The 20,174-nt window shown below is 39.9% G+C and overlaps 1 protein-coding gene across 3 annotated transcripts in view; it reads left to right on the forward strand.

Moving 5' to 3' along the window:
* PDGFD (platelet derived growth factor D) overlaps positions 1-20,174 on the forward strand; it is a 278,186-nt gene that overhangs the window by 174,565 nt on the left and 83,447 nt on the right. For 2 of the 3 annotated variants that reach the window (XM_070803296.1, XM_019975522.2), the window contains exons 2-3: positions 5,359-5,563; positions 10,806-10,986. In XM_070803296.1, the coding sequence (XP_070659397.1) occupies positions 5,359-5,563; positions 10,806-10,986 (386 nt within the window). The remainder of the gene's footprint in view (positions 1-5,358; positions 5,564-10,805; positions 10,987-20,174) is intronic. The other variant, XM_019975523.2, reaches the window with a different exon arrangement.

Here is a 20,174-nt window from a genome sequence, read left to right on the forward strand (position 1 = left end):
GTATGTTCCACTGAATTTGTGTGAGGTGCCACAGTCTGCAGAGATCACCGTTTATTCCTATGGAATCACTGATGAAGTATTTTAATTCTTACTTTAATAACAGCATTTACCATTTAGATCTCATGCTGTTGTAGATAATATTATGATCTGAGAAGAAAAAATAAACCATTATTTGTGATTTCATTCCTCCTTAAACATAACTTGAAGCAGTAGGTTACCAGATGTGTCTACTGGGACCAAGAGTGACTGTTCCATGAAATGGGAAACGTTAGATAAGGTAATTTCCAAAGTAGATAGTTCTTACCCTAGTTCATTCTGTATTTGTATAATATGATGTCCTCTAGAATGTTTCAAGGTCAAAGACAGGAAAGTGAGCCCAAGACAGGTCATCAGGCAGGGAGGTAAGATGAAAATTCATATATGAGATATAGAGTCAAGCAAGGCAGTGAAGGAGCCTGGGAAGTCAAGAATGAGAAGCACAAGAGTAGAAAGAATGATATGGTCAGTGGTTCTCGCAGTTTAGGGAGCTCAGAATCACCTGGAGGCCTTGTTAAAATAATAGTGCTGGGCTCCACCCCCAGCGTTTCTGCTTTAGTAGGTCTGGGATAAGGTCTGATAATTTGCATTTCCGACAAATTCCCAGCTGATGATGCTGATCTTGGGGATCACACTCTGAGAACAACAGTTGTTCAAGATGAATCCCAAAGTAAGTGATAGTGTCTCCAAGGATTTAATGAGCTCCAGGGATACTTGGTTGGGCGAACTCAGTTTGCCAAAGAGTTAGGGACAGAATAAAAACATTTTGGCTTTTTCTTTCATTTTAATTCACGTTTTTAAAGGCATCAAATTCATAACCCAAATTAATGACTATGTGAACCTCTTTCTGTATTAAAATGTAAAATAAGAACTTATATTCTTGCCATGTAAAACATAAGTCAAAATTATTCCTATGAAAAATGATATATTTCATATTTTTGTAGTTTAACAACTCATACAGTGTTCTGGTTAAGAATGTGTGCTCTGAATATAGTCTGCTGCTGCTGCTGCTAAGTCACTTCAGTCGTGTCCGACTCTGTGTGACCCCATAGACAGGAACCCGTCAGACTTCCTGTCCCTGGGATTCTCTAGGCAAGAACACTGGAGTGGGTTGCCATTTCCTTCTCCAATGCATGAAAGTGAAAAGTGAAAGTGAAGTCACTCAGTCATGTCCAACACTCAGCAAACCCATGGACTGCAGCCTTCCAGGCTCCTCCATCCATGGGATTTTCCAGGCAAGAGTACTGGAGTGGGGTGCCATTGCCTTCTCCGCTGAAGATAGTCTAGGGTCAGATATTGATTTCATCACCTGCTTTATGCCCTGAGGTCATAAGTTTCTTGAACTCTCTGAGCCTTCTTTGTGAAGTGGGGATATTACTAATTGCATACAGTTGTTGTGAGGATTAAATGTAGTAATGAATTTAAACAACTTACTGGAGGAGTTCCTGACATACTGTGCTAGTTATTATTGGAACACCAAAGTAAATGCCTTCATTGAGGAATGTGACTTTGTATATAACACTTCGGAGTTATCTCTATAAATCATCACAGCTCTTCTGCCAAGAATAGCCCTGAGTTTGGCATGAGGTTATAAATTATATATAAACAATGTGATTCAGAAGTCAAAGTGATTATAGATAGCAAAGGATCTAAAATTGCCTCTAGCAAATTTCAGGCTAAGAAGGAAAACTACCTTCTGTTACAGATAGTTAAGAGCATCAAACTTGGGACCAGAGCATGGAACATGACTGCAGAGTTGGTGCTCTGGTCTCCTGGGCAAGAGGCTGGGACTAGGGACGTCTGCTCCTCTAGCTACTTTTGCTCTTCCTAAGGCTGTCTCCCACACAAAAGCTAGCCGGGCAAGCACAAAACACTAAACACTGAATTAGTCAAAAAAAAAAAAAAAAGCAAAGAAAAATTGAAATTCTCATCCATATCAGAATGTTTGTAAAAGGGAGAGAAGCCTTTGCATCTCACATGCTGACTCCTTGTTCATCCCCTTTGTCTTATTTTGGAAGCTTTAACAACCACCCTCCGCAGCCCAATCTTTCAGTGGTTTCCACCAGCAATTTAGGCCTCCCTGACCAGGCTCACTGAATTATAGGCTTCGGAGTCAACTCTCTGTGGGAGGACGCAAATAGACTGTGGCTGCAGTTCTGCTTACAGAGGGGCCTAAAATGTCAAAATCTAAAATGCAAAGAACTCTGGACACTGGGAGATAGGAAAAATGGGCCCACTGAGCAGTGCAATTCTCATGCAGACCACCTGCAGTTAGGTCAGATGTCACTGGTTAAGAGCCCAGGTCCCAAGACTGATCTTCAGTCACCTGCTGAAAATTGTGAGGTACCCAGGTTACCCATACTCCTTACCAATTCACAGTTAAACTGAGGGCTTCCTATAAGCCCCTCAGACTTGATAATTTGCTAGAAAAACTTAGAGAATTCAAGAAAACACTGTAGTTATAACTACAGTTTTATGATAAAGGATACAAATCAGGACCAGCCAAACAAAGAGACACTTAGGGAGAGGTCTGGGAAGATTCAAGCATGAAGCTTCATGTCCTCAGGATATGTCACCCTCCCAGCATATGTGTGTGTCATGAACCAGGAAACTCCCCCAAGCCACAGTGACCAGAGTTTTTATAAGAGTTTCATTCTATAGATATGATTGATTGGCTCACTGGCAATAGGCTAAGACTCCAAGACACCTTACCTCGGGGAGGTTGGGAAGTCAGACTGGTGTCAGAGCTGAAAGTCACGTGTTTAGTCTTTCTATCATAGCCAGTCCCCATCCTGAAACTACTTAGGGGCCCACAGTGAATCACCCCATCAGCATAAAATCAGGTTTGGCCCCAAGGGCCTACTATAAATAATAAAGTCACTTCGGAACTCTAAGGGATTAGAAGTTCCTTTTGAGGAACCCAGGACAAAGATCAGACAAGTTCTTTATTATACAATATATGGAAAATAGAATTAGAATTGGAACTATTTTAAGTCAGCAACAATGAAGGCCAAAAATTATAATCTTTTATGAGGGAGAAACAACTGGAAAATGCCATTTGATTAAAAAATACATGGTCATTAAATATCATGAGAGTCTTTAATTTGCTTTTCACTCACTTGTTTCACTCACTCATTCATTCATTCAGCAATATTTATTGAGTACCTCCTGTGCTAATCATTGACGATATACTGTTCCTCTGTCAATGAAAAAAAAATGTGTTTGTACAGTTGATCTGTGAACAAAGTGAGGTTTAGGGATGCCAGTACCTTACCGGGGCTTCCCCCTGGCTCAGCAGTAAAGAATCCTCCTGCAGCGCAGGAGGTGCAAGTTTGATCCCTGGGTCAGAAAGGTCCCCAGGAAAAGGGCATGGCAACTGTTGACTAACAAGATGCAAAGTGAGACTTGCAAGTTAAGTTTTAATGGGGCAAAATGAAGACTGCAGCCCAGGAGACAGCACCTCAGATACCTCTAAGGAATTGTTCAAAAAAGGCAGTGGGGAAGGTCAATGTATAAGATGTTTTGAAGGGGGAATTCAGAGCAGTCAAGTACTTACTTTACAAAAGGTTTTCTGTTAGTCACAAGAAGCTGATGTCACCATGAAGGGATTTAATGCTTTTCTAGATGTGAGGAGATGCATGGATTTAAATCATGAAATCAGTTTCTGGAAATATCTGACTATCTAAAGACCTGTTCCCCAGTTTCCCTGGAGCGCAGAGTGCCTCACTGTCCACCCTGAACTGCCTTCAGGGCATGTTGAGGTTCAACAGCTGCAGCAGCACAGGATTCAGTCTCTGCAGAGGCAGGTGGCAAATGTTCTTGGCAAACACCAATTTGTAGTTGACACAACCCACTCCGGTATTCTTGCCAGGAAAATCCCATAGAGAGAGGAGCCTGGTGGGCTACAGTCCATGGGATGGCAAAGAGTCAGACACCACTGCGCAACTAAGAACATGCACACTCACACACATACACACACACCCTACAGTCAAAAACCCACATAAAACTTTTGTCTCCGCACCCACAACCAACTTTACTCATACTTCACTGTTGGCCAAAAACATTACTTTTTTTCCCCCTCTTTGGCTTTTGTTTGTTTGGTTGGTTTTGAGCTGTGTTAGGTCTTCACTGTGCCATGTAGGCTTCTCTAGTTGTTGCGTGGGCTTAGTTACTGTGGCATGTGGTATCTGAGTTCCCTGACCAGGGATTGAACCCATGTCTCCTGCATTGGAAGGTGGATACTTTATCACTGGCCCACAATAGAAGTCCCCAGAAGCCTTCCTGCTAAACAGTTGATTAACATATTTTGTATGTTATGTGTATTATATATTCTACAATAAAGTGAACTAGAAAAAAGAAAATGTCAAGAAAGTCAAAAGAGAAAGTGCATTTATAATGTTGCTGATGAATTTATGGTTCTTGCTTTGTCATGAAAGGATTCAGAGATGAAGTGATAGTAAATGGATGTCTTTAAAGGCAGACACACTTCGCAGAGTGTGGGCCATCTCAGAAAGCAAGAAGAGAGCCTCAGTATACAGTGTGGATACTTTTTGTGGACTGGGTAATTTCATAGGCTAATTAGTGGGAGGATTATTCCAATTATTTGGGGGAAGAGGGAGGGATTTCCAGGAATTAGGTCACAGCACAATATCTGACCTTTTATGGTTGGCCTCAAAATTCTCATGGTGCCAATGGGTGTGTCATTTAACATGCTAGCAAGCATGAGATGAGGCACTAGGTCTACTGCAAGTTGATGCTTCCAACATCTTGGACAAAGTTAGTTCTAACCAGTCTTCATCATGGTTATATCATGCCCTGCCTGCTTCTCCCCCTTCCCTCCTGTTTCAATTGTATGTGTGTGTGTGTGTATATATATATATATATATATATATATATATATATTTATCAAAAAAAATTCACAGACCCACACAGTTCAAACCCGTGTTGCTCAAGGGTCAGCTATATTACATGGAAAAAGGAAAGATGAACTATTTGAAATTACTTGCTCATTTTAATTCCAATTGAAATGAGTCTGAGTTCTGAGATGATCGTTAATTTTGCTTGTCAAAAATAATGTTAAGAGAGCTCCCAAAGTATCAAATATTAGGAGTCAAGTCTAGCTTTATGAAGAATTGAGGAGACAGGAGTAGTAGAAAAAAACATGGATGTTGTTTGTTTAACCACAAAGCTGCCATTTGGCCTTAATGTTTTTAAACACAATCAAGAAGTGCTTTGCAATGTGATGTGTTTTAAACTGTTCTTTTTTTGCTTTCCTGTAATTGGAGCAACATACTAATTTCTACAAGTTGTGACTACTAACAGAGAGCAATCACCTCACAGACTTGTACCGAAGAGACGAGACCATCGAGGTGACAGGACATGGCCACGTGCAGAGTCCCCGCTTCCCAAACAGCTACCCTCGCAACCTGCTTCTGACCTGGCGGCTCCACTCCCAGGAGAAAACAAGGATACAGCTAGCCTTTGACAATCAGTTTGGATTAGAGGAAGCCGAAAATGATATCTGTAGGTGAGTGTGAAATGAAATCCATATTAGGGTAAAATTCCAGGTGAAGAAAAGATTTAAAACATTGCATCAAAGTTCTCATTTGGGCCCTATCCAAAATACGTGACTTCTTTTTCAGAAAGCCTTTATGTCCGTCCTAATGTACAACATAAATTGAAGCACAGTCTCTGTGGAGGCCTGGTAACCTGGCAAGACTCACAGAAGCTCACTCTTGCAACTGGCAGAGCCAGGCTGTGTGACTTCCAGAGAAGGGGGATCAGGGTGATTCTTTTTTCTGGGCCAGGCCTAGAACCACCTTTGTGAGCAGCTGGACACATCTGGTCTCCCAGGTCACCAGCAACCATGTCCCATGGCCCGAGTGCGAGCTTCTCAGGACTTGAGGAGTGTACCCACTGCTGGGCTCCAGGAACTGACCCAGCGCTGGGAGAGGGTGATGGCGAGGACCCTGCCAGGCCGTTACCTGAAATAATAATTTTAAGGCCTCAGATACATGTAAAAAGAGAGAAGACAAGCTCCCAAGGCCAGTGTGCTCCTCCTCAGAGGTCTGTTTCTTCCTACAATTTCAGGGTCAGTAGAAAATGAAAGCTGCACTGAGATAGTCTTCTCCCTTTTGAGCATATTTTTCAGAGCAAGTCTTGGCTGCTGTTCTTCAAATTGTCTGCTCACAGCATCTTATTCCTTTAATAAGCATGTGTAAGATGCAGAGGATTTTTTTTTCCTCCTTGTACTTTACCGTATGCACTTGTTCTGCATTGCCAATGAACTACTACTAAACTGCTAAATCCTTTCAGTAGGTTTATTTTACTTTGAATAATAAAAATCAGGTGCCTCAAATTTGGCTATCCTCTGTTGCATGTTTATTACACTGACAGTTTTTATTATGTTGCTATTTTTTTCAAGAATAATAGCACTCACTATTACTTTCTAGGACCATAGAGGCTAATGTATGCTGGAAAGTAAAGATGAATACATGCAGGAAGAGCCAGTTAATATTTACAGAGAGAATAAGCTTGAGGAGATCTTGTGTCTTTTCAACCTTGAAAGGGAGAATTCATTTTCTGTGCTTAAAAAAAAGGGAGAGAGAGAGAGATCATGTAAACAAACAACAAGGCCAGTGTTAAAAGATTATTAAAGATGATGTCATTGAAGAGATACTGGTCTCCACTCCCACACAGGGTTTTGATCTGGTAGTGACTAAACCCTTTGGGCGTCCTGACCTTAAAAATAGAGGAAATTAAGGATGACTTTTCCCCCAATTGTTGGTCAATTGCTAAGTGGTGTCCAACTCTTTGCAACCCCATGGACTGCAGCACACCAGGCCTCCCTGTCCCTAACCATGTCCCGGAGTTTGCTCAAATTCATGTCCATTGAGTCGTTGATGCTATCTAACCGTGTCATCCTCTGTCACCCCCTTCTCCTCCTGCCTTCAATCTTTCCCAGCATCAGGGTCTTTTCCAATGAGTCAGCTCTTTGTACCAGGTGGCCAAAGTACTGGAGCTTCAGTTTCAGCATCAGTCCTTCCAATGAGTATTCAGGGTTGATTTCCTTTAGGATGGACTAAAGGATCCCCAGACCATTCATCAAATCAAGTTGCTCCTAAAAATTTATAGAGGGAGGTAGAGAAGTAAGAGGCAGAGGAGAAAGGAAGAAGGGGAAGAGATCAGGACCCTCCTTGAAAACCAAAATGGAGCTTTGAGAATGAAAATTGTGCTAATAGGTTATCTAAAAGACAAAAGTGACCTCTTGTGTTATTAAAGTTTCAAGTATACTTTTGCTTAGTGTAGTGAATATGATTCACATACATTGTATATAAAATGAAATGAAGTTGTTTCTTCCCATCTGTTGCAAAACTTCCTTGATGTCTACATTGTAATATTTATTGCTCTAATGATGATTCTATCTTAGTACTTTTCACTTTCCAACCACCATATATCAAGTAGTTAATTTGCGTAGTGCTCAAGAGATATTCAGCTGGTAAAATTACATAAACCTTCTTATTTTGTTCATTAGGAAACAGAGGCAAAGGAGATAAAGGCCCCATAGACTATTTTCAATGAAACTGAGTCAGCATTTTATTATGCTTACCTGCTTCTTAGATCACCCTGCCCCATCCAATAAGAGCTCTGAGGTGTATGAAGACTAGTTAAACCGTATTGGGTTTTCTTCATATTCAGATGTGATGGTTCTCATGCTGACTCCTTTTGGTAATCATGACAGGAAAATATAAAGTAGATATGAGATTTCTGCCACTGTTCACCCTGAGTGTGTGCCCTGAGTGTTCATCGTGTGCCCTGTGACTTTAGCATCTGAAGTCATATGGGGAAAAGGTGACTGAAGGGCAGGGTGCTGAGGACCAGAACTGAAAGGCACACAGTTCAGCTCTCAAGTAGAATGTTTGAAGATGTGGGGTATCTCAGAAGAAGTGATTCTGTCTCTGAACGTGTTTTACTCTGCAACGAAAGAGTGGAATATTGTGCAGGGACTTTGAGGATCTAATGGCTGCATGGAATATCTAAAATGCCTCTCCTGTCTTTTTCAATCCTGCAATTCTCTGTTTCTCTGACCAGTGTCAATGATGTTCAATCCTGCAATTCTCTGTTTCTCTGACCAGTGTCAATGATGAACCCACGGTCTTACCCTCATTCACACACAGCCCAGATATGTTCAATACTGGCTAGGGCACATCACTGCTAAAGGCATGTGCTTTTGATTATGATAAATGTCATTGTTTATGATATAATCCTTCCAAAAGATAGGTTCCACAAAGAGAAAATAGTTGTTTATTTTATAATTTTATCATTTATTTTCTACAATGAAATTGTTGATTTTTCATGCTGTGTAGGTATAGACCATTTCCTTTCCTACAGAAATGCTGGATGTGGTAAATTAATTCCAAATGGGAATTTGTTTAAAAATTTGATATAGTAAACATGTGGGTATATAATTGAAGCTACAGGCTTACCCAGTGGCTCAGCGGTAAAGTATCCGCCTGTAATGCAGGAGATGCTTGTTCAATCCCTGAGTCGGGAAGATCCCCTGGAGGAGGTCCTGGCAACCAACTCCAGTATTCGTGCCTGGAGAATCCCATGGACAGAGGTGTCTGAAGGGCTGCAGTCCATAGGATCAAAGAGGGGACATGACTGAAGCAACTGAGCATGCACACATGCACACAACTGGAGCTACATCTCCTAAAACATGACAAGAGATTATATTTATTGGCTTCTCCAGGAAAACCTTTATAAGCTAGATGCTCAGAAAGTAGTCTATTTTGATTTTTAACAATTTAGGAAGAGTTATGAGGCTTCCCAAAATATCAATAACCTCAGATATGCAGATGACACCACCCTTATGGCAGAAAGTGAAGAGGAACTCTAAAGCCTTTTGATGAAAGTGAAAGTGGAGAGTGAAAAAGTTGGCTTAAAGCTCAACATTCAGAAAACGAAGATCATGGCATCCGGTCCCACCACTTCATGGGAAATAGATGGGGAAACAGTGGAAACAGTGTCAGACTTTCTTTTTCTGGGCTCCAAAATCACAGCAGATGGTGACTGCAGCCATGAAATTAAAAGATGCTTGCTCCTTGGAAGGAAAGTTATGACCAACCTAGATAGCATATTCAAAAGCAGAGACATTACTTTGCCAACAAAGGTTCGTCTAGTCAAGGCTATGGTTTTTCCTGTGGTCATGTATGGATGTGAGAGTTGGACTGTGAAGTAGGCTGAGCGCCAAAGAATTGACACTTTTGAACTGTGGTGTTGGAGAAGACTCTTGAGAGTCCCTTGGACTGCAAGGAGATCCAACCAGTCCATTCTGAAGGAGATCAGCCCTGGGATTTCTTTGGAAGGAATGATGCTAAAGCTGAAAGTCCAGTACTTTGGCCACCTCATGGGAAGAGTTGACTCATTGGAAAAGACTCTGATGCTGGGAGGGATTGGGGGCAGGAGGAGAAGGGGACGACAGAGAATGAGATGGCTGGATGGCATCACTGACTTGATGGACATGAGTCTGAGTGAACTCCGGGAGCTGGTGATGGACAGGGAGGCCTGGCGTGCTGTAATTCATGGGGTCGAAAAGAGTCGGACACGACTGAGCAACTGATCTGGTCTGATCTGATGAGGCTTCCCTGTTAGCTCAACTGGTAAAGAATCTGCCTGCAATCCAGAAGACCCCTGATCAATCCCTGGGTTGGGAAGATCCCCTAGAGAAGGGATAGACTACCCATTCCAGTATTCTTGGGCTTCCCTGTTGGCTCAGATGGTAAAAAATCTCCCCGCACACTGTTTACAGTAGCTAGGACATGGAAGCAACCTAGATGTCCATCAGGAGGCAAATGGATAAGAAAGCTGGGATACACAATGGAATATTACTCAGCCATTAAAAAGAATGCATTTGAACCAGTTCTAATGAGATGGATGACTGGAGCCTATTATACAGAGTGAAGTAATTCAGAAAGAAAAACACCAATACAGTATACTAACACATATATATGGAATTTAGAAAGATAGCAACAGTGATCCTATATGAGAGATAACAGAGACACAGATATAAAGAACAGTCTTTTGGACTCTGTGGGGGAAGGCAAGGATGGGACGATTTGAGAGAATAGCATTGAAACATGTATATTATCATATGTGAAACAGATCTCCTGTCCAGGTTCGATGCATGAGACAGGGTGCTCAGGGCTGGTGCACTGGGATGACCCTGAAGGATGGGGTGGGGAGGGAGGTGGGAGGGGGGTTAAGGATGGGGAACATATGTACACCCATGGCTGATTCATGTAAGTGTATGGCAAAAACCACTACAATGTTGTAAAGTAATTAGCCTCCAATTAAAAAAAAAAAAAAAGAATCTCCCTGCAATGCAGAAGACCTGGGTTTGATCCCTGGGTTGGGAAGATCCCCTGGAGGAGGGCATGGCAACCCACTCTAGTATTCTGGCCTGGAGAATCCCATGGACAGAGGAGCCTGGTGGGCTACAGTCCATGGGGTCACAAAGAGTCGGACACGACTGAGCAACTTTCACTCACTCAAGGAGAATAGGCTGAAAGCGTATAAAAGTTTTGCCTCAGAATAGATTGTTGAAGTTTGAATTTGAGAAATCTAATCCAAGAACTGATTTTCCTTCTAAACTTCATTTCAGATAATAGGTCATAAGAAATCACATATGTTAGTTTTAATTTCTCAATGAAAGTATGAATTTCAAAGTCTATTTTAATCAAAACTTATTTATGTTAAATTGGTACCAGGTATGATTTTGTAGAAGTTGAAGACATATCTGAAACCAGTACTGTTATTAGAGGACGATGGTGTGGACACAAGGAAGTTCCTCCAAGGATAATATCGAGAACAAACCAGATTAAAATAACGTTCAAGTCTGATGACTACTTTGTGGCTAAACCTGGATTCAAGATTTATTATTCTTTTGTGGTAAGTAGCGTAACCACCCTATGATTAAAAGCAGACACTGGTTAAATGAAGTTTGGAGATCATTTTCTGTGATTAAATTCAGTGGTGTGAAACTGAACGGTGTTAATTGCCTGTGGCATGCTTTGTCCCTGCTTTGTGGCCAAAATGTCAAAATTTTCTTTAGTGAGGAATGCCATTTTAGATCTGTTCAATCAATGCTTGGGGCCCAAGCATTTGGAAAGAAAGCACAGTGAATAGAAAAAGTAAAATTGTTTACAGTAAAGCATATACCGTTTTCCCTTTGATTCAGCAAAATAAATGTACAGCCAAAGAGAAGCTTTGTGATATTTGAGAAATTGTCTATGTAATTCCAATCACAGAAGAGTTCCAATTTTAGTTTAAATTATGACCCAAATTTGGGAATGACCTATGGTATAATCATAGAACCTCAGAGTTAGCAAGCATCTTAAAGACTGGAATATAATTCAGGACCCAAAGGTTGATTTTTGCTTACTCTACCCATGTTTATTTTTGCTCTCACGAGGCTGCACCTCGGCAGCCATTTTAAACTTTAAATGCTTCTGTTAGAAGATATTCAACCTCATATTGACGTATACTCTACCTTGTAGTTAAGTCTAGTTGTTGGGTCATACATGGTCATGGATCTCCTTTACTCAGTCATTCATTAGTAAAACAATATAAAGTTCCTTGGAGGAGGAAATGCCAACCCACGCTAATATTCTTGCCTGAAAAATTCCATGGACAGAGGAGCCTGGCGGGCTATAGTCCATGGGGTCACAAAGCAACTGAGCACATGCCCACACGTAAAGTTCCTGCTTATTATCAGACACTCTGATAGGTGTAGTAGACAAAAGGCAAGCAAGAAGACAGGGTCCTTGACCCTCCTGGAGTTGATAGTCTGGTGGAAGTGACAGTTAAAAAGCAGTAAGAACTAATGATGAGTAATGAGACAGAAGGACTGGGTGTTGCAGATGAAGCGCAGGGAGAAGTTGGGATAATTTTGCCTACGTGTTACCTTTAGGATAGATTAAATATCTCCGAATCCTTGAGTCGTTCATAGCATATTGGCTCTTGCTCACCTGGCAGTGTCACTAACTCTCATTCAGTTTATTGCTACCCCTTTTCAAAATGTGGTTGCCAAAATGGAACACAGTACTACAAATGGAGTCAATTTGTGGGGTTTTTCCTCATATGAGTTAAATTTAGAGTAGGAAAAAATCTTGATTTTTTCAAATCTAATGTGGTTTCTTCTCTTTTATTTTGCATTATGATAAGTTATTAAATACTAAGTGAATTCTACATCAGAATACTATAAATGAAAAAATGCATGTGGTGATCCTGGTTCTACTTTAATTTGGGAATAATCCATCAAGCATGATATACATTATTGCATACTCATGCAGTGCTGCTCAGCATTAAAATGGAAGTATGAACCTTTGGTTTCTGCATTTCTTTGCCTTTAATGTGTTCAGTGATGCATCTGTTCTCAATTTTTCATGGACAAAGCAGTCTCAGCATGTTGGACTGGTGATGTGGCAGAATGGCTTAGTTAAGGACCTGTTTTATTCCCTCAACGTATCAAGGACTGTTAGTGCTCGTGTATATGCTTTTTGTGAAGCTTTGGTTATGACTAAGTTAAATGATCCATAAGTCAGTTAGAAACACACTAACTCTAGTATTATGTCTTTAAGGCAAAATAACTCCTTTTCGTTGAAACAGGCAGTGCAGATGTGGATTTAAGGAAAAGGGAGTATTTTCGTTTGAGGTGTTTTGGCTTATAGTGCAGGTTTGTCACTCATTTCCTGGCTGCTGTTAAGTGGAGTGTTGGACAGACTATAGTTTGGATGTAAACTCTTTGGCACGACTCCACTCACTCACTTATTCACCTCCACTAGTACATTCAGTTGTGTTTTTTAGAAATGATGGCTGTCGTACATTTTTTTGTTATACCAGCCTCTTGGTCTGCATTCATTGCAAATAGCTCCAGGCTCCCTTTTCGCTCCTAATAGGCTTCTGGCACTAAATATGATCAATTAGGGCCAAAGTGCTTTGGTGGCTGAATTCCAAGAGGTAGAATGAGCGTAACCTTCAGGTGTATATAAACTCTAGATCTGTGTGACTTTTTGATAAACTCTTCTATTTGAACCTTGTTCAACGGGGATCGTTTATGATTTGACCAATGTTTTGGAAAGGTCATTTTATTCATGCTTAAATTTTTCTTGGAAAACCTTTAAAGCAGAGTTTATGAAATCAAATGCTACAGAGACCAGACTTAAAACTCTTAGTGAAAAAAAAAAAAAAAAAAACACGGTTAGCCCTATATAAAATTAGAGGGAGACAGTGGGATTAAAAATAGTGAGCTCTGATGTATATAAGTCATATCATTATGCTTCCCACATTATACAGTGCTGTATGTCAATTATATCTCATGAAACTAGAAAAAATGACAAGCCTCCTTTAGGTGTATTTAAATAATGAATTTTAAAATGTTGTATAGACCTACAAAGCCGCTCGAATTTGGAGGCAGCTGTTTTGCAATTGCTCCTTTAAGGCATGGCAGGTGCTGGGGAAATTTGGACTGATAATAATTCCTGAGCAATCACTGTGCTCTTAGAAAATGGTGCATAGCTATTTGGATAAGTCAAAACCACCTCCCTTCTCATCTCTACCTTTCCACTTCTCAGTCTTCCATCAAATGCCTCTCTTCTTCCTACCTCAAGACTCTCCTGTTGTACAAGGGCCTCCCTTGAGGCTATAAGTTACAGGTGCCCAGGACCATAAGAGCCCACTGCACTAGAACCACATCTACATGGTTCCCATGCTTATAACATTTTTAGAATAAGTCTGGTGTACATTTTTAGTCTATTTTTCACTCCAGCAAAGTATGGGAGACTGACTAATGGGATAACATCATGATCATTTAGTTTTGGTTAGCAATTATTCTTATAATTGCTACAATTTTGTCTGATGTGCTCATTCAATGATTTACCTTTTTTTCCAACACCTATCACATTCTTTCCTAGGGCAAGGCAGCACAGCCATAGGGGACCACATTGCTACAAAGCTAATTTTGATTCAAAGAATGTTTCCCCAATTATTAATGTGTCATGTAGAATGAGTCTCTTACCTTTTGGTTGTATAACCATAAAATGTGGATAATAATTGGAGTTGGTGTGAGATTTTAAATTAATAGCAAATACTTATAATAGCACCTAGGATATAGTGGGAGTGCTCAATAAATAATGGTGATAATGGTCCTATCTTTGCCATCGCTAAGTGTGTGTGTGTGTGTGTGTGTGTCTCCTCCAGATATGATCAATAGCAATGACCCATTTGAAGGTAGGACAAGTGTCCTGTGTGTATTCTACACAGTGCCTTATACATGGCTAGTGATGATCTTTGTTGAATTGACTCCTACTGAGAAAATGATTCAATTTCATATTTCAATTTTTTCTCTCCTACTGAGTTTTCTTTCCTAATTTCACTCAGTTGAGGAGGATAGATAACCATCAGCACTTCCCAGGTGGCACAGTAGTAAAGAGTCTGCCTGTCAATGCAGGAGGTGCAAGAGACATGTGTTCAGTCTCTGGGTTGGGAAGATCTCCTGGAGTAGGACATGGCAACCCACTCCAGGATTCTTGCCTGGCAAATTCCATGGACAGAGGAGCCTGATGGGCTATAGTCCATGGGGTCACAAGAAGTCGGACACGACAGACCACACAACACAGTAAAAACAACAGATACCATCAGAGAGCATAACGAAGCAGAATGGATAATGTTATCAAATTGTTAGCAAAATGTGTTTGTCTAAATAAATTAGGCTCTGCCATCGCAAATTTAGTTTATTGGGGAATGAATGGATTGATTGGATTGTTAGGAATCTTTTTGAAGACCATTAAGTAGATTATTGGAAAGGTGTCAATTATTAGACTCCAAGCGTGTGGTATGCAAAGAAGTCTGCAAGCATGTGTGTGAATTTCAGCTCTGCTTCTTACTGACCAAAGGCTCAGTTTTGTCATCTGTAAGATTGTGATCATGCTGCCTGATATACAATTAACTAGTTACTGGGTTAAGTAACGTTTGTAAAGCACCCTGCCTGGAACTTGGTAAAATTACACAAATACCTACTGTTCTTATTGTTATCATTATCACTGGTGTAATTATTAATGTATCATCAGGTGATAAGTGAACTTGGCAGACATATACAAACAGCCCAGTTGTCACTGTGTGTGTGTATGTATGCACATATACACATACTTCTGACCATAATTCACTTCTGACCTCCAAAGTAAAAGCATTTCATTTCATATTGTGACAAACATTAAAAAAGCCTTTTATTTGTATATATGTGTTTAATGAAAGTGAAAGTGAAGTCGCTCAGTCATGTCTGACTCTTTGCGCCTCCATGGACTGTAGCCCCCCCAGGCTCCTCCATCCATGGAATTTCCCAGGCAAGAATACTGGAGTGGGTTGCCATTTCCTTTTCCAGAGTATCTTCCTGACTCAGGGATCGAACCCGGGTCTCCCACATTGCAGGCAGATGCTTTTACCATCTGTGCCACCAGGGAAACCTGTGTTTAATGAAAAGTATATTTTAATTCAAAAAATTATTTTTAAAACTTGTATTGATATATAGATGATTTACATTAAAATATTAAATATTAAAGTAAAAATTAAATTACTTGAAACCTAGCCCATTTGTTTTATTAACAACCTCTAGTTTATTTTTTAAATTGAATTTAATAATACCTTATAAATATTTTCTAAGATTAAAAAAGCAATTTTATCTGTTACTAACTGTGTACCTCTGTAGTTTGAATCAACTTCAAGTAGCACAGTCAAAATTTCCATTGAGGTTTAAACTCCACATGAATCATGGTTTTGCATTATAAATAATTATTTAAAATAGATGCAGAAAAGGAAGGGGATGGAAAAGAAGAAGATGAGGTTGCAAAGAAAAAGGAAGAATAAGGCCAATGAGTTAATAACGAAGATTCTGATTTGTAATAGCTTTCACAGATTCTAATTTTGCTCACCTAAAACTTGCCAGTTGGTGAAACAAAAACAAAATAATGATGGGCAATTCATTATTATTGCCATAAACTAAATTCTCAAAGCTAGAAACTAAAGGACCTTATTCATTTTCTCTACAAAATATGGAAATTCCATGTTTATTTCCATTGTCAGATCAAAATTGTTGAAGGTTTTTTAACATCCCTGGTTGTTCTGATCACATCAGCCAGGACTATTTGTAGAGCCAAGGATGGTCAAGATGAGGATGGTCATCACAAGGCAGATCCTGTTTCCCTCCACTTCATTTCAGTATATCCTACTGAAGTTTTGGCAATAAGAGAGATGCAGTATTATTTATTAAATACCTACTGTATGCTAGACCAAGCTCAGTCTAGGGTCCTGGAAATACAGCTGTGAGAAAGATAGGCAGATCTTTGTCCTCAGGATCTCATATAGTTGTTCAGTCACTCAGTCGTGTCTAACTGTTTGTGACCCCATGGACTGCAGCACACCAGGGCTCCCTGTCCATCGCCAACTCCTAGAGCTTACTCAAACTCATGTCCATTGAGTCAGTGATTCCATCCAACCATCTCATCCTCTATCGTCCCCTTCTCCTCCTGCCTTCAATCTTTTCCAGCATCAGGGTCTATTCTAATGATTTAGCTCTATGCAGCAGGTGGCCAAAGTATTGGAGTTTCAGCTTCAGCATCTGTCCTTCCAATGAATATTCAGGGTTTATTTCCTTTAGGATGGACTGGCTTGATCTCCCTGCAGTCCAAGGGACTCTCCAGAGTCTACTCTAACACCACAGTTCAAAAGCAGCAATTCATCATTGCTCAGACTTCTTTATGGTCCAGCTCTCTCATCCATCCATGATTACCAGAAAATCCATAGCTTTGACTATACTTCGTTGGCAATGTCTCTGCCTTTTAATACACTGTCTGGGTTTGTCATAGCTTTTCTTACAAGAAGCAAACATTTTAATTTCTTGGCTGCAGTCACATCTGCAATGATTTTGGAGCCCAAGAAAATAAAATCTATCACTGTTTCCATTGTTTCCCCATCTATCTGCCATGAAGTGATGGATCTGGATGCCATGATTTTAGTTTTTTTTTTTTTTTTAAATGTTGAGTTTTAAGCAACTTTTTCATTTTCCTCTTTCACCTTCATCAAGAGACTCTTTACTTCTTCTTAGCATTCTGCCATAAGGGTGGTGTCATCTGCATATCTGAGGTTATCGCTGTTTCTCCCTGCAATCTTGATTCCAGCTTGTGCTTCATCCAGCCTGGCATTCCACATGATGTACTCTGCATATAAGTTAAATAAGCAGGGTGACAATACACAGCCTTGTTGTACTCCTTTCCCAATTTTGAACCAGTCTATTGTTCCATGTCCGGTTCTAACTGTTGCTTCTTGACCTTCATACAGGTTTCTCAGCAGGCAGGTAAGGTGGTCTGGTAGAAACAAACAATAAACATTTATGTAAACAAGAGAGTAAGTACATATATACAAACATAGATTTTTTTGAGATTCAATAGTAACTAGAAAGAGGATAAAAGAGAATATTTTCACAGAGGATGACTGGAAAAAGACCCACTCCACTTAGAGAGTCAAGGGAGATCTGTGTGTGTAAAATTTGAGTTGATACCGAAAGAGGAGCCAGCAGCACCAACACCATGTGGAAGTATGCGAGAAATGCTTTAAGAAAAAAGGCAACAAATGCTAAACCCTGAAACAGAAAAAAGAAGAATCTTTTCTTTGATAGCAGTGATCTCTTGGCATCTTGGGATTCCAGCCACTGGAAGGAGGCAAACATAAGAGAGGGAAGTAAAACAGTAGCTGATCCTCCCTCAGTCGAGTGTCAGAAGGTTTTCTTATCCTCATCTGACCCCATCCTGTTTTGTATGTTTCTCAAACCTTTTAGTACTGAGACCAGGTGAGGTAGCTAAAATCAGAGAGTTAGCTCAGGGCAGATACTAAGAAAGTATCAACAAGATAACCAAGTGTGGAGCAGAAAGAAAACCCAGGATCATGGTCTGTGTCAGACAGGATGAGAGTACACACATACCCCTAAAGGCCCCAAGTGAGGGTCGGAGCAGTAGGATGCCAAGTTGGCAAGCCCAGGGGCATCAAAGGATACTGGTTGAAGCAATCATTCCTAAGGCCAGAGTCTTGTTGCAACAATTCTTAGGCAAAGGTAGATAAGTATTCTTATTTAAAGTTTTACAGATGTTCTAAAATTTCACCAATTACAAAGAACATTTTTTGATAAACTAGGAGTCTCATTGGGAAGGTTAAGTGAATCAGTTATTTTAATCAACTTGTGTTCAGAAAACCTGAATACATAATGAGAACTTTGATTGAGTTCTTAAGAGAGTAAAAAGCAAAATTCAATATAGTCCTGGGGCAAAGGATAATTTAACAAGGAGCATGGCTAGGTCTAGAAGCAAATGACAGGAGGAGAATAAAGGGAAACGGGCTCTTGCAGATGGAGTGGGGAGCAGAAGACGAGGGGGTAAAGATAGGATTAAGGAAGCAGGAGAAGACAAGAAAGTGAGGTAGAATGAAATCCTATGACAGTATTCTCCCCTGTGGGATTCAGGGCATTTTTGCTAGTTGTATATTCATTTCAATGTATTATTCAAAGGGCTTTTTATTGGGCACCTACTATTTTTCATGCACTTTGATAAATACTGGGTAGTGCACAAAACACAACAAGGTTCCTACTCTTGTAGAACTTACAGTTTGGTATCAGTCCTGATGATGATAAAAATATATTATAAAATAATAATAAGAGCATATAACTCCGGGTTATTGTGAGGAATAAATATACAGGGCAATGTATGTGAAGTGTTTAATGCAGCATGTGGCATATTATAATCTGCTTCTATTAAACCATGCATTGCATGAAGACTGATTGTAAGAAAAATACAGAATCTTGGAGAACCAATGCTTAGACCAACCCTCTTCTTTTATAAGTGAGGCAGTGAACTCAGGTTGGGTAACTTTACTAGTGAAACAGTGAACACAGCTTGTGAGTTTGTGATCACAGAGCTCACACATGTGTTATCCAAGAGATGAAAGCTGTGGGCCCTATCCAAAGAAAAATAAATATATCTAAAGTTGCACAGAGTACCAGGGAAGCCCCCTAAATCTTATCTGTGATGGCCCTTAGATGCAGTTAAGAACCCCACACATATTGCCTCTGCATGTTCTCTGATTTGGGGAATGTTTTCTTCCACGTTGGCTAGTCCTCCCCAACATAAGCAGTGTTTGAAATAGTACTTTATTACTGTAATTAATTTTCCTCATAAAACCCATGCACTAATCACATGAGCAGATGACTCCCCAGGCACTGAGTAAACACATTTCCAACCTTGTGAGGGATGCTGTATAATGACACCTGGACAGTCCAGTATCCTGTTTATCTAGCATTAAGTTATACAGACTTGCCACAAGTAAACTTTTTATCCCTAAAAATCATAAGGATGCACTGATATTAAATAACTGGACCTCTTTATATACATACCATTTTTTCTCTATAACTGTGCTTTTTGATGTACTAATATTTTGGTAGATGAAGAAAGTGAGAAAATTGAAGAAGGAAAAAGCTATTCAATTATATTAGAAGGTGATTTGCATATTAAAAATATGCTTAAAGCAAGAGCAGTATTTATTTCTTAAAAAGCTTTGAAGAAGTGAATCTCAGTAAGAAAATATCTCTACCTAATGTTCACTTATCAATTCAACAGATAATTCTGAGAACTCACTGTGGATAATAAGAAGAAAATTATATTCCTTTGAGGGAGAAAGACATATTAATTATAAAACACTGTGAATTGCAGTGATGAAATGTGCATGGAATATTCTGGGCACACAAGGAAGAAGAACGCTTAATCTCACAAAAATGGGACTTGCTGCTCTAAGGGAAGAAAAAAAAAAAGTATTTTTTTTCCCTTTACCCGCATAGGTTCTGTTTTCAACTGTGTAAATTAGACTGACAGAAACCAAATCAACAAGAAAAGCAAACAAATTATTCACACATACATATCACACACACGTGGGAGTTACTCAGTTGAGTAAGTCAAAGTGGTGGTTAGAACCTGGGCTTATATAACATTTTAACCAAAGGATAATACATTTTCAGAGAAGTGACAAGACAATGGAAAAGGACT

Source organism: Bos indicus, chromosome 15 (assembly GCF_029378745.1).
Source record: "Bos indicus isolate NIAB-ARS_2022 breed Sahiwal x Tharparkar chromosome 15, NIAB-ARS_B.indTharparkar_mat_pri_1.0, whole genome shotgun sequence".
Classification (NCBI taxonomy): Eukaryota; Metazoa; Chordata; class Mammalia; order Artiodactyla; family Bovidae; genus Bos; species Bos indicus.